Source organism: Astatotilapia calliptera, chromosome 9 (genome assembly GCF_900246225.1).
Source record: "Astatotilapia calliptera chromosome 9, fAstCal1.2, whole genome shotgun sequence".
Taxonomy (NCBI): domain Eukaryota; kingdom Metazoa; phylum Chordata; class Actinopteri; order Cichliformes; family Cichlidae; genus Astatotilapia; species Astatotilapia calliptera.
The window spans coordinates 11,448,196-11,462,376 of record NC_039310.1 but is presented as its reverse complement, the minus strand read 5'-3'; the positions used below and the strand labels follow the sequence as shown (position 1 = coordinate 11,462,376).

Sequence of the window (14,181 nt, the reverse complement as noted above, 5' to 3'; positions counted from 1 at the left end):
ACCTCCTCCATCTAACACACTGTAAACACTGCTATAGTTACAGCCATTTTACACACGCTCTTCTCTACTCTGGAATATTCTTGTCAACTTTCTTGATATTTATTTATAATCCCCTCTGTTTATCATTGATATTTTTAATTTAGTGGTCTGTGTATATTAGTGCTATTTCTTAAATGTGTAAAATCTGTAACATAATGTATTGTTTGGAGTTTAGTCTGTTACTGTTACTATTTTTACCATTTCTTCTTGGAGCAACTGTAACCCACATAATTTTCTTAGGGATTAATGAAGTATTCTGAATATGATTCTGATTGTTTCAGGATGACCTGCCATTATCCAGTGACACATCTGCTTACCTGCATCTTTTCCTCGTTTCTCCTTCTCTTCTTTTCTCTTTTTTCTAAACTGAGGACCTGATGGCTTTGAACTTTTCTTGTTCACCTTCCATTGGTTTTCATTTTGCACTCCAGTATGAACACCCATCCCCCAACTCAGGGATCACCACAACATAACCTAATAGACCTACACCCTAGTTCACAGATTTGCTTTGTCTAAGGTTTATTTCTGGGATTTCAAATCAAGAATACATAATGGGCTTGGATTTACAACATTATGAATGAAATGTGCTCTATTTGCAAGCAGCAGGTCTCTCCTCCCCTGTCGACAGGTTGTGTGTGAGACTTTAAATCATCAAACTGTAAATTATACATTTTAAATTGTTATTGATCCCTTCACTCCTAGTCCTAAAGTGTATATTTATTTTCTTACTCTTCTTATATTTGTTGTTCGTTTACTTGCACTGCTGTAACTGGAGCCTCGTCGTCTCGTCTCTCTACATACTGGACTGTATAGCGGAGATGACAATGAAGTTTACTTTGACTTCAGCACAGCAGCAAGCAGGCGCACTTTTCGCATACAGAATTTCGAAAAAAAACATCGGTGCAAATTATAAGTCTGTATCATGATGTCTGGTGTTTTCGTGTTTGTTGGTTTGTTTTTATTTTGTTTTATTTTGCGAGTTGGTTATTAGATGCTGCTCCAGCCAGCCAGAGAATCCCTCACTGCCCCGCCCTCTCCTCCCTGAGCCGCAAGCAGCAGGCGCACCTCGCAAACAGAGGGCACCCTTACTCCCAGCAAATGGGCGATAGAAAACCGATGCCATTCCCAATATGCGCTGGCTGATGTCAGGGCAGCATGAGTATGAGCAATTTTTTATATTTTTTTTGCCGATGCCCCTGATGCCGCCCCGGGCAACTGCCCGTGTCGCCCGTATCAAAAACCGCTACTGCTCCTGATGATCAGTGACGTTCATATTGGGATTTTTTAAAAAATATTTTAACTAAGGTTAAGTTTGCAGGCTCTGAAGGAGTGACGTTAAAAAAATCTTTTAGGTTGTGAATGTGAGTTCAGAGTGGACGTTAAAAATAGATTGACATGTCATATCCCCTGTTTCAGCTTTTAAGCAGGAAGGACACAGTTGATTGTATCGTGTGGTTTAGTCAGTGGATATCTCAGTGCTTGCTTCTTTCTCAAATGATGACCACTAGTTTACATCGATTATTGTAATTTTGCTTCATTTCACTCTAAAACTGTGAGACTAAACGGGGACTTGTTTGGTAAGGAAACATTTTATGCTTTTATTTAACGCAACTGAAGTTTTTATTTTGTGATTGTTCTTTTAGTGCACTGACAGACACATTTATGTCATTTTCTTTCCTGGTGATTTAGTTTCACTCATTTCACATGTCAGATGTTGTTAACAATGGTTCCTTATGATGACAGCTCGTATTGCACAGAGGAAGTTTGGATTAAGAATTTGTTTTAAAGAAATATGAATAATCTCTTCAAAATCCATAATTCAAGTGATTAAATGTCTGATTTGTGTTTTTAATTCAGGGTTTCAACAACAGCATCAACAAGTTCCTGTGTGTGAACATGGTGACAGTCAGCATGTTGCTGATTGTCCTCTTTGTTCCAGGTGAACTGTTAGTTCAGTCATTCACAGACATGTGTCATTTTACAATCTGAACTTTATTGACAAACAAAATCTGAAAGGCCAGTGAAGATAGAGTCAACAATTTATTAATCATGACACTGTATTTACAGGTGTTTTGGCTGATTGTGCTGATCAACCAGCACTCTTCATAACTGCACCAAAGAAGCTGGAAGCACTGAGTGGATCTTGTTTGCAAATCCCATGTAGCTTCAGACCCAAAGACGAACCAAAATTTATCAGCACAAGTGAAACTTTTGGAGTGTGGATTAAAAACAATTCTTATATTACCAAAATCAAAAACAATGTGATCTTCAACAGTAGTGGAGCAGTTAGCATCTATCCAATGAGTATTACTGGGAACCTGAGTCAGAGAGACTGCACCACTCTGTTTTCTAATTTAAACACCACATACACAAACACATACTTCTTCAGAGTAGAGAGTGAACCATTCAAGGCAACAGCTCAGTGTGATCCTCTTCAAATAACAGTCAGAGGTGAGTTATTTTTAAAATAAATGAATGTTTAATAACAAAATGACAACAAAACACATTCAAATAGATTTCTGTATTCTAAAATATAATTTTTTCAGCCTAAAAGTTTCAATACAGTCACAGTGATTTTCCTGATTTACATTTTATTTCTTAACTGTACAGGATTCTTTCTGAAGCAGTCAATATATATCAATATACTGTTTTTATTGTGTCATAACATTTTGAAAACAGTTTCAGAGTGTGACAGGTCTGTACAGAACACAGTATCGTTTAAAGCCAGTTCTAATCTCCGTCTCACTTCATGTAAAATAATTCCAACTAGACGAAGCAAGAATGGACTTTTAACTTCCATTTCTGCATCCAGCTCTACTGATGGCTTTCAGAAGTGTTCCTGAGCTCACGCACTGATTCTTTTGACAGAACTGTGTGTGTTCAGTGCAGTTTGACCTGAGGCCATGAAGATCACAGTCATTCAGTAATGATTTTGGGATTTTTACAACTTCTGCCAATTTGGTTTAAACTGTCCATTCCCTTAACATATTTACTACTGACAGGCTTCACTCCTTTTATGTCCATGCATGTTAACCCTATAATGCCCTTTGTATCATAACCTCTATCTCATCAACATGATCAATATTTGCCATAATTTCAAAATGTTATGGACAAAACTGTTTTTTTTTTAAAAATGAACATTGTTTTTAACAAACAGTTGCCACGTATCTTATGCAATACAAAAAATATAATAAATATTTAATAAAAAATATATCATGATATAGCAAACAAAACGTGGATTTTGTTATAAGGGTTTATAAACATCTCATTTCTAAAAAAATCTGAATTTTCTGGCTATTTTTTGATGGGTTGGGTCTTACAGGGTTAATAATAACAATTATTTGTAAGATATGAAAAGATGACAAAACAAATATCTTAATGAGATAAAAAGTAATCTGAAATCAAAATAAATTGAATAAAGTAAAATAGAAATGATAATACACATCATAAAAATATTTGAAAATCAAAACAAAAACAATGCACCAGCAAACATGTGACAGTGGAGTGGTTCATAATCACCGTGTAAAGTGTAGTGTGCAGTGCAATGCAGTACACTGGATTAGAGTGTGTTAAGTGTAGAGTTTAAATAAATTGATAACAGAACAAATGATTCTACATTAGAAAGATATAGTGTATTATATACTGTATTTATTTGTATGTATTTGCAACATATTTGAAACCACAGATTCTCCTTGGAGGCCCAATATTACAATCCCAGGTGATCTGAAGGAGAAGGAGTCTGTCACTATAACCTGCTCAGCTCTCACTCCCTGTCCACACTCCCCTCCTCAACTCACCTGGAATCTCCAACAAGACTCTCACAACAAAATAGAGGAAAACACAGATGGAAGCTTTACAACTAAAATCCAGCAGACCATCACTCTGTCAGACACACATGATGGAAAGAAGATCAGCTGCTCTGCCAGATACCCTGTGAACCAAGGAAAAGACACCAAGACAGCAGAGACAGAAGAGACTCTCAGTGTTTCATGTAAGACAATCAGAGTTTATTGTTGAACTGGATCCTATAGGACAACATGATTTGTGTGATATGTCTTTGTTTGTTTGTTTCTCCAGATGCTCCTAAAGACACCTCAGCATCCAGCAGTCCATCAGGTTTGATGTCAGCAGGCAGCTGGGTGAACCTGACCTGCTCCAGCAGAGCCAAACCTCCAGTCAGCAGCTTCACCTGGTTCAAGAAGAGCAGAGATGGAGCTGTGAAAGTATCTGAAGGAGAGATTTACAGCTTCAATGTAACAGATGGAGGAGTTTATTACTGTGTGGCCACTAATGATCTGGGTAATCAGACATCAGCAGAGCTTCATCCAACAGGTAAATGCAGACAGCAGCACAAGAATCAATCATTTATTAATATTAATAAACTGTATGCAGAATTGTGATTAACAGGTTTGAATTTATTGAAGAAAGTTTGGTGAGAATAATGGGAACACATCCATATTTACAGAAATGAAAGCACTGTCAACAGGATCCAAGAGCTTTAAGTCATCCTCAGAAAATTCAAGCCCAAATAGAAGAAACAGAAGTGCCCATAATACATTAGTATCAACTGCTTGCTTGTCTTCTTCTGGTCAGATTCATTGCCCTAATGCACAGAATGCTTTATTGTCTATTGAACTGAATGAAGTGACTTGATATCAATTAGGCCACGCAGAGGATGAAGTAGGGAGAACTGCTTTGCTGACTCATTCTTAAATAGACCAGCAAACAATCCAGCTTCCATTCATTTTCCATTGAGCATTTATTCCATATTTCAGTCATCCATCCACTTTGCAGTCAAGCGCAAGCACATGCAAGCTACTTGAGGGCAATCTAAAGAAGGCAAGGCATTTGACATGCACAAACGAACACAGTCAGCAAAAGAAATACAGTCTATTAAATCTATCATTCATTAAAACCTCCCACATGAACCCAAATCCCTGGAATAGACATACAACACCATGCAGACACAACCTTATCACCACAAAGTTTGTGGCCCCAACATTGAATATGATGCTGTTTTAAATAAGACATGAAATTATTGATTGAGATCATTAAGTTAATAGGAAAGCTTTCACTCTCTTAACATTTGATTGAATGTAAATAGATTAAACCATTCACAGCAACTTGAACATTTAAGTTACCTTCAGATAAGCCTGAACACTCAGTGACAAACATGATATTTATCAAAGTGCATTTGTCACTAACCTTTTTATATCTGCAGGAACACATCAGCCTTTATCATGGTCTGCTGTAGGAGGGATCACTGGGATCATCGTACTCATCTGTATGGTTTTTGTGTTTTGGTAAGACTCTAAGATCAACATCCAGTCCAGATTTATTCCATCCGTGGAATATCGAATTTTGTCTCACTTTTCTTTATCTTGTGATATTGCTTGAAACTGTCAATGGTTTCATTTTGACTGAACTTTTAACTAAAACCAGTGGAAGTGTTGAGGTATATCTTTAAGTTTATAGCTTCAGTATTTCAGTTTTTGTATCACTGAGAAAACAAAGCTACAGATGTGAAGTTTCTTCAGATTGTATCATAAGATGCTGAAATATTCCACAAAATAGAAATATTTTTTCATGCAAATGATGATAGGATGCATTTTATCGTTCCTGTGTGTCTGAAGTTCCCTTTGTGAGTTTCTAAGTTATGTAATTAATTAATTGCACAAGATTCATAAACATATTTTGAAGAGTGTAAACACGTAACCATTTATTTTGCAATGAATGTGTTGCTGTGATGGATTCTGGACTGACCTGTTCAATTAAGCTGGTAGGAAATGTTTCAGGTAGATTGCTCAAGACATCATCATCATTATTATTATTATTATTATTATTTCTGATGATTACATCTCTGTAACTTCTAGGCGACTAAAATCAACACGTCAAGCTTCACATCAGGCACAGGTAGGAAACTGACTCTGATGATTGTAGTTTTTACATGTGCACTCATAAAATGAAGGCTTAGCGTGACTGTGCTCAAAAACAGATTTTAGATGTTAGTATCACCTTATTGTATCCTCAAGCTCTTCATAGCATTTCAAATTTGGTGCGTTTTATTTCACAGAGTTTGTGTCAAGAAAATGAGGACGGCCATTATGAAGAGATTTTCTTCTCCAACCAGAGACCTTCTTTAGACTGAATGTAGACAGCAAGTAGGCAACAGTGTAACACAGACAGGTAATCGGGGTGCTTCAGTACCTATGTAATTAGCAGGCTGCACATCTGGAAAGGCACCATCACTGCTGATGCATATTACAGCAAGATGAATCACATAATGTATCTATTACACCTGCTTGAACTCATAGTAGAAGAATCTGGGCGATGCACTGGTCTGCCTGCAGTCCAGGCCTGGAAACATTTGGCACATTTTGGAACCAAAAATATGACAAACTGAACACTGTTGAACCCTATGACACAAGAAAGGGACAACAATCTTTTCCAAAAAGTTTCACAAATGCTCTCCTCTGTTCCCCGAGTTTTACTGACTGCTGTTAAAAGAACAGGAAATGCTGAATGTGTCTGTTTTTTGGGGGGAACAATCAAACTCAGTATGACCTTTTTCTGTCTCTGAAAATAGTATATTTCCTCTCTTTAACCATTTGATATGTGTTCTATGTTCTGCTGTGAATAAAATATAAACTTATGAGATTTTGTTACGCCCCAGTCTAGGGGTACAGGAACGTAACATAAGAGTTAAAAAAAAGAAGTGATCCCGCCCTGGGCCCCAAAGCCACACAGAGAAAAAACAATTTCTTAGTGAACAGTGGTTTATTGTGCCTAAACTGAAGCGTGACTTCTGGGGTGAACAAAGGGCAAAATAACAAACAAAACCAGCTTAATCAGTCAAGAAGGTGCTACCTGAACCTTACATGATGAAAAGAACAAACAAAACACAAATGCTACGCCTAACTCCCTAACTGAATAAACAGAAGGAAATAATACAGAAAACAACAAGGCAGCTCACCACTTCGGCTTCAGTGACTATTTACAAGTGCTATTTACAAGTGAAGGCTAATTTACACACTATATTCAAAGCTCTGTAAGTCACGGGAATCACAAATATTACAGCGTTTGGAGGCCAGGGTCAGGTCTGCTGCTGCTGTCAGTGGCTGCCCCAACTGCTAGTGAGGGATTTTGAAAGCAACCACATGATCAGGGGACCAATCGGCAGCCGTCAGCTTATCCAATCAGGGACCTGCAGAGACTTAAAGACACAGACAGAACAAGAAACGGCTACCAAGACACATTATGGCCAGGGCCGTAACAGATTTGCAAATCATTTAATTCTGTTTTCAATTTACATCTTACAGCATCCCCAGAGTTTTTTTTTAGAACTGGGTTTGTAGAAAATTGCTACATTGTATAAATTGCACCCATGAATTTAGATTATTATATATTGTTTCAAAAAGATCCTGACTTCAGTACCATATTTGTTATAGTTTACTTTTATTTATTATTGCATATCTGTAGATGTTGTCAATAAGACACTGACAAATCCTAGCAAACTGTAGCTGAAGCAAAGGTAGTTTTAGGAACTGAAATGCTCACTTTTATATGAAAACATGATTTACATGAAAAACACTTACCGTATAAAAGAAAAAAAAATGGAACATTGACTGACATGTAACATATAACAACTTATGTAATGTAGAGTTAAATATACGAGTGGCAGAAGGTGCACTCTGATGAACTATGCAGAAGGACAATCTGAAAAAGACAGGAGACTGCAAGTTGGTGGCAGGTGAGAATGCAGCTAGGCAGCATCAGTAGTCTGTAGGATGACTTTTACATGAAGAAAAGAAATCAGGTGAAGGCAAAATTTAAATAGTGTAAGTTCAAAAAAGAATAATGTTGCACAGAGTTCAGGCGTTTTAGTTGACTGAGCTAAATCTGGTAAATTACTTAAGAAACATAAAATGCAATTAAACTTCCTGTTTTTCAATTTTACTCTATTGGCAAAGCATTGAGGATTTCTGTGACTGTCTTCAGTAAGAACTGTTTGTTCTAATATTATCAAAATCAAGTGAATGAGCCTTTTCCTCCAGTTTTTTTTTTTCATTTCACGATAGGTGTGAGTCTGTCTCTTCAGGAAGCAGCCAAAACAGCAGAAAATGAAGATGCTCATTATGATGAAACTGAGTTTTTGAAGCAGAAACCTGGACCTTGTTTAGACTGAGTGCAGGACAGCACGCAGCAGCAGGATGTGATGTTTTAACAGTTCAAAATGTGCAAGGCTAAAAAAAGCCAGTGCAGAAGAAATGAGTGTGGACATGTATTGCACAGATGTTGTACAGAGAAATGTTGTTTTGTAGTTCATCTCAGGTAACCTGATAAGAATCAGGATGTTTGTGTCCGATCCATATATAGTTAGATAATGGCAGTGAACTAAAAAAACAAAACAAAAAAACCCTCTTTTAAATGAGGCATTAAAGTGATGTCACACTAGCAGTTTACTTCCTGTGAAATATTTTTGTTGTGTGCTTCCTATCTGTGTGTATTTTTGTTATGGAACATATTACATGTTTTAAATTCTGCTAAAATGAAGATGAAGCACACTTGTTATTTTTAATAACAAGCTTTGCACGTAATTGAAACATAAAATTCTCTTTTTGCATTTATTGACCTAAAATGTTGTGTGTTGGGCTGAGAGGCAACAGTAGTGACAACTTCACAATACTTGTGCATCCAAAGCTTACAGATACAATGTGATACTCGTACTGAGTGATGTGTATTCTGTAAAATGTTATGCACATTTCGAATAACCAACGTTAATAAAAAAGTGCTTGGGCTTGAGTAATTGCAGACTTAAGACCTTTCTGACTTCATCTATCACAGGACAGTATTATTCTTGCATTTTTTTATAATTAGCCCATAATTTCATGTCTATAGCAGCTTTGCAACTAAAACTAATTGACCTAAAGCACCTGTACTATGTATTCTCCCTGCATCTTGTGGTGGTGTAGCTTGTAAATATTAACTGATGATACAATGTGACATTCATACTTGAAGTTAGTAATTATATTCTGTAACCTTAGGTTTTGAATGAGGGAAGTTAGAAAACTTATTCTCAGAGTGACGGAGTCATTTTAGACTTTCAAGAAACAGTATTGACTGACTTCCTCTTTTACAGGATATAAACAGAAAGAACAAAATGCGAATTTCTGAGGTCAGATGGCCCAGGATGTGAGTGGTCGTTAAGGCGTCTGGGGAGGGAACTCAAAACTGGATTATAGATGGCAGACAGTTGGTGTCATAAACCACCGCCTCTTTCTTTGCAAGCTCCTTTGACTACGATGACCTGGATGACTGAGAACCTTCACAGACATTCTGGACATTAGTTTTGTAAATAAACTTGTGAACTCTTTCTCCAAAGAGCTCGAGTCTGTGCCTGAATCCATTCACACAATTCACAAATGTACATAAAGGAAAAAAAACAAAACAAAACATAACATACTTACAGCCATGAAATAACACATAAGGATAGAGTTGGGTTCAAAGAGACTGTTCAATCAAGACGGCACATGTGAGAATTACTTTCTGATCCTGGCTCTGCCAAGTCCTGATTGGTTACTGCAACTATGACCCGAAAAATACAATAGCACCACCTGCTGGTGAGTTTTAATCTCTGGCAGCACACAGCTGGTTAGGTAATATTAAGAAATATTTTATTTCTTAGCTTTGCTGTATGTTCAGTTCTACAAAGATAGAATCTTAACTTAATTTAGAAAGAAAACCAAAAACCCGAGGACAGAGCCAGCTCTTCATGCAGTTTTTTTGTATACCTGATATCCCTATGTTGGTTTTGTCCCTGCATTATAATGTGATTGGTCAGTGGAATGTTGATTTAACTGATTAGTTCTGGAAAGTGAGTTAAGAAACACAAATTGTGGCAAAGCATTAAAGTTTTGGTTAGTCTTCAGTAAAAGCATGTTATTTTTATAGTATCATAATGAAGTGGATAAAGGTATTCCTCCAAATCTTCATTATACTTTAAATTTGGTCTGTTTGATTTAATAGAATCTTCAATATTTTAGGATTTGGGGGTAAATTTATAGTTTATCATTAACAGTGGAAAGTAACTATATTATTTGGATTGTTGAAGTGATTGTTAGGAAAAACTTCTTCTTTTGCCTGTTACACTGATATACCAAATTTGCCTGCATAAATACATCATGGCGCATGTGTGGTCATTCAGTCAGTTGAGAATTGATGATCGTAAACTGAGTTATATGTGAAGCTGTTTCAACTCACACAAACTGACACATTTATTCTTAATGACAAAAAATATCCCGTTGAAAATCACTGAAAATGCCATTTTTGATCACACATTTATCTTAATCTCATCTAATATATTCCTTTATATTAAAATTTTATTTTGGTATACTTGCTCTTAATTTTTATATTCGTCCACGAGGAGGAGCGTTTACCATTCAAGCATGCAAATGTTGACACTTTTTACTGTGATGTTGAATAATGGTGTGTGTGTGTGTGCTCATCCTACTTCTCCCTCCTACAATAGACTGGGGAGCACTGGCTTGACCTGAGATACATGTAGGATGAATTCACATGGACATAGGGAACTTTAATCTGACTGCTTATTACGGCCCCAAGTTCATAGGGACCAATGTAGCGTGGGGATAGCCTGTGGAAGAGAGATTTTAGGGGAATGTCCTTGACAGATAGCCATTCATGTTGTCCTGCAGTGTGCCTGGGAGCTAATGTATGTAATCAGTGTGCATAAAAACACTAATGGTCAACTGCTTTTGGCAGTGCCTCCCAAGTCATTCAAAAGGAGAGAGACCAATGGAGGATGAGGTGACACAAGAATTTCACTCACATGTGCTGTACCAATGTACCTGCACATGTGATGTGACAATAAAAGTGATTTGATTTGATTTGAGTGAACTGTGATGTCAGAGATTTACAGTTAACAAACAGTCAGGTGAATAAACAACAATGAGACACTTGTGTAGGTTAACGTGCTGCACGGGTGAAAAGCTCAGAGCAAATCACACCGAACTGCAGTATTCGTTTATTTTTATAGGTTACATCGTCAATATGCAAATATAATCACATTTCCTGTCACGCAGGTCCTGATGTCTGTCTGCATGCAAGCTGTGTGTGTGTGTGTGTGTCACAGAGTATGTGTGTTGCAGGTCAATTTCTAAGAATAATATAATGCAAGTCAACTTCTGCGGATATGTATTTCTGTGCTGGTCTCTTGTCAGTGTCACAGGCTCAGCTTCCTGTTTTAACAGAAAACTGTGTCTGGTGAAATATGTATAACATAACTTTTGAAGCATAAGCAAATAAAACAATAAAAACTCCCTGACATGTGAGCATACTCTACCCAGGGGAGATATCAGGGCCAGGTTGCCAGTGTGACAAAGTGGTCAATGAGGTTATTTGAAAAAGTAAAACATGACAACGCAACCTCGGGGAATTTCACCCCCATGAAATACAGTGTTTTTAAAACCAGAAAACGATTACACACGTTCAAAGATGCACAACAGAGGCAGACTGGCTCTATTATTAATATATCTTCAATTATATTTGTAAAAATAAAAACAAGGAATAAAACAACAAAAGTTGACTGTGGTACAGCCCATTCTGTGATAGTTTGCTAAATTAAATAAAACTATATATTGAACTGGACTTACCAGGAGCTGAGGACCAAACGAAACTCACATGTAAAATCAAGTCTACACCCCAGGTGCTGTACAACAACGGAAGTGTGGAAAACGATTCACCACTGGAGGTCCCACAGCTACTGGTATGTCCTCAGTTCACTGCAATAAAAACAAAAACAAAACTCATTAAAGGTCACAAAAACCTTAAAGTACACCGAACACCAGCATTGCACACACTGACAAAGGACTATGTATATTTCAAAATTTAATTAAAAAAAGAAACCACTTAAACGCACGCACACAAACAGACACACACACACACACACACAACCAGCACAATCCACGGGCAAAGGATCACTCCAGACAGGCTACGTGGGCACAAGTATGAACAATATTACAAAGTAAAACTGTAGATAAAACAGTTTTACTGTCTTGTCTGGAGAAGACCAGACAAGACAGGAGTTCTTCTAGGAGCTCAGTTAGGATTTTTTGTTTAGAAGGTTAGGTAAGTGAATTGTCTTTTGGTTGGTTTTCATTTGACAATGACAGAAAGGATCACAGATTTACCAGAGGAGACAGGTAAGGCAGTGACGAAATCAAAGGCAATATGCAACCACGGCTTGAACCCCAAGCAATCACACCAAAATGTGATTTGTGCTAGAGAAGTGTAGTTGGATGATAACAAAGAGAAAGTAGTCAGAACTGAGGGGATTGCACTACTAGAAGGAAAAATTGCACACAAATGAATCCAGGCGATCGATACCTATAACCTACCACTCATCAAAAACCAGGTGGCCAAACGAGGAGACATAAGCCACTGGTATCAAGACAAGAAAGCTCCTTATAATGCATGCAGGGTTTCACCAAGTCCAGCACCCTGAGACTGTACACTAAGTGGAAGGAAGGGGTCTGAGGACTGGTGAGTGTCAGAACCACCATCCAGGATGAATATACAAACATCCATGAATACATCAGGAAGATGGCCACAGCTGACCTACTTAGTGAATACCTCAGGCAGCAGAAACCTGCGAAAGAAATGGTGCAGGAAGAGGAACCATCATGAAAGGCACCTGCCTTTCCAAGTATTCATATTTACATATATAGATCTCATTCATAGTTAATCTCTTTTTTACTCTAAAGTTGTATTTTTTGTCTCCCATTTTAAACTTCAGCATGTTTATATAATTCCAGACACCACCCACAAAGCAGCAAAAAGAGACCGCATTAGAAAAACATTTTGAAGATGACGACAGCAAGCCTTTGTCCTTACAGCAACAGCAACACCAGCCCCTCATCTGTAGCACATAGAATGGATCAAGAATCCAACTGTATAGAAGGCTTCTTCCTATTCCAACCAAGGACAGCACCACCCTCTGGTAGAGGATGAAGAAGGCCACATATTAATAATAATATTAATGCAGTGAGGTGTATAGACAGAAAGTGAAAGAGAAAGATCACTGAAGTAGAAATACTCAATGCATCATGGGAATGCCACAGCAGCCTACACCTATTGTATCAAAGTTAGAGGAGGATTCAGGGTCACCTGATCCAGCCCTAACTATATGCTTTAGCACAAAGAGAAGTTTTAAGCCTAATATTAAAAGTAGAGATAATGTCTGTCTCCTGAATCCAAACTGGGAGCTGGTTCCACAAAAGAGGGGGCTGAAAGCTGAAGGACAAATAAAATGTGATGTCATCTGGATACCAGTTAAAATGTATCAAGTTTCAAGTTTTATTGTCATATACAAATAAACAGTGTAGCCACATTTACCCGTAATGAAATTCTTTGGTTCGTGCTCCTCAGCTTTACGTGAACATATAGAAGTGTGCAGTTATAGAAAAAAATCCGGATCGGCTACATCTTCCTCATGCAGCGCTGTCTGTCTGCTGATCCTGCATCGCTGGCAATTCAGACCTGGTGATGCGCTGTGCTGATCTCCCCACTCTTTGCAGAGCTTTGCAGTGCGGAGCGTTACAGCTGCACACCTGGTGGTGATGCAGCCAGTCAGAATACTTTCAATGGTGCATCAGTAGAAGTTTTTAAGTATTCTGGAGTTCATGCCGAATCTTCTCAGGCGCCGCAGGAAGAAGAACTGCTGTCTTGCTGCTTTTGTGATAACACCAACATGGTGTGACCAACTCAGATTCTCGCTGTTGTTGATACCTAGGAATCTAAAGCAGCTGACTCTCTCCACCTCTGCTCTTTCGATGTGGATGGAGGTGTGACCTCCTCTCTGAAGTCTCCTGTAATCCTCGATGCGCTCCTTGGTTTTGTTGTCGCAGCACCATGGTATCAGGGCTGTAGCAGAATTCCATCTTTTCTTTGTTTTCTTTCTTTGTTTTCTTTGTTTTCTTTCTTTTCACCTGTCCCCTGCATTGCTTTCCTGAGTGCATACTGGGATGTTTTGTATTCACCTGGGTCTCTGGGTTTAAAGGCGGTAGTTCACGCTCTGAGTGCTGCACGGACCTCTCCTTTAACCCACGGCTTCTGGTTGGGGTAAGT

At 37.9% G+C, this 14,181-nt stretch overlaps 1 protein-coding gene across 1 annotated transcript; it reads left to right on the top strand.

Annotated features, from left to right (window-relative positions):
* The first annotated feature begins 1,935 nt into the window (after nucleotides 1-1,935).
* Nucleotides 1,936-13,813, top strand: LOC113029886 (myelin-associated glycoprotein-like). The gene is made up of 5 exons (XM_026180907.1): nucleotides 1,936-1,978; nucleotides 2,107-2,490; nucleotides 3,725-4,030; nucleotides 4,117-4,371; nucleotides 13,632-13,813. Exons 1-5 carry the CDS (start codon nucleotides 1,936-1,938, stop codon nucleotides 13,811-13,813), a joined length of 1,170 nt encoding a protein of 389 aa, XP_026036692.1.
* The last annotated feature ends 368 nt before the right edge of the window (nucleotides 13,814-14,181 follow it).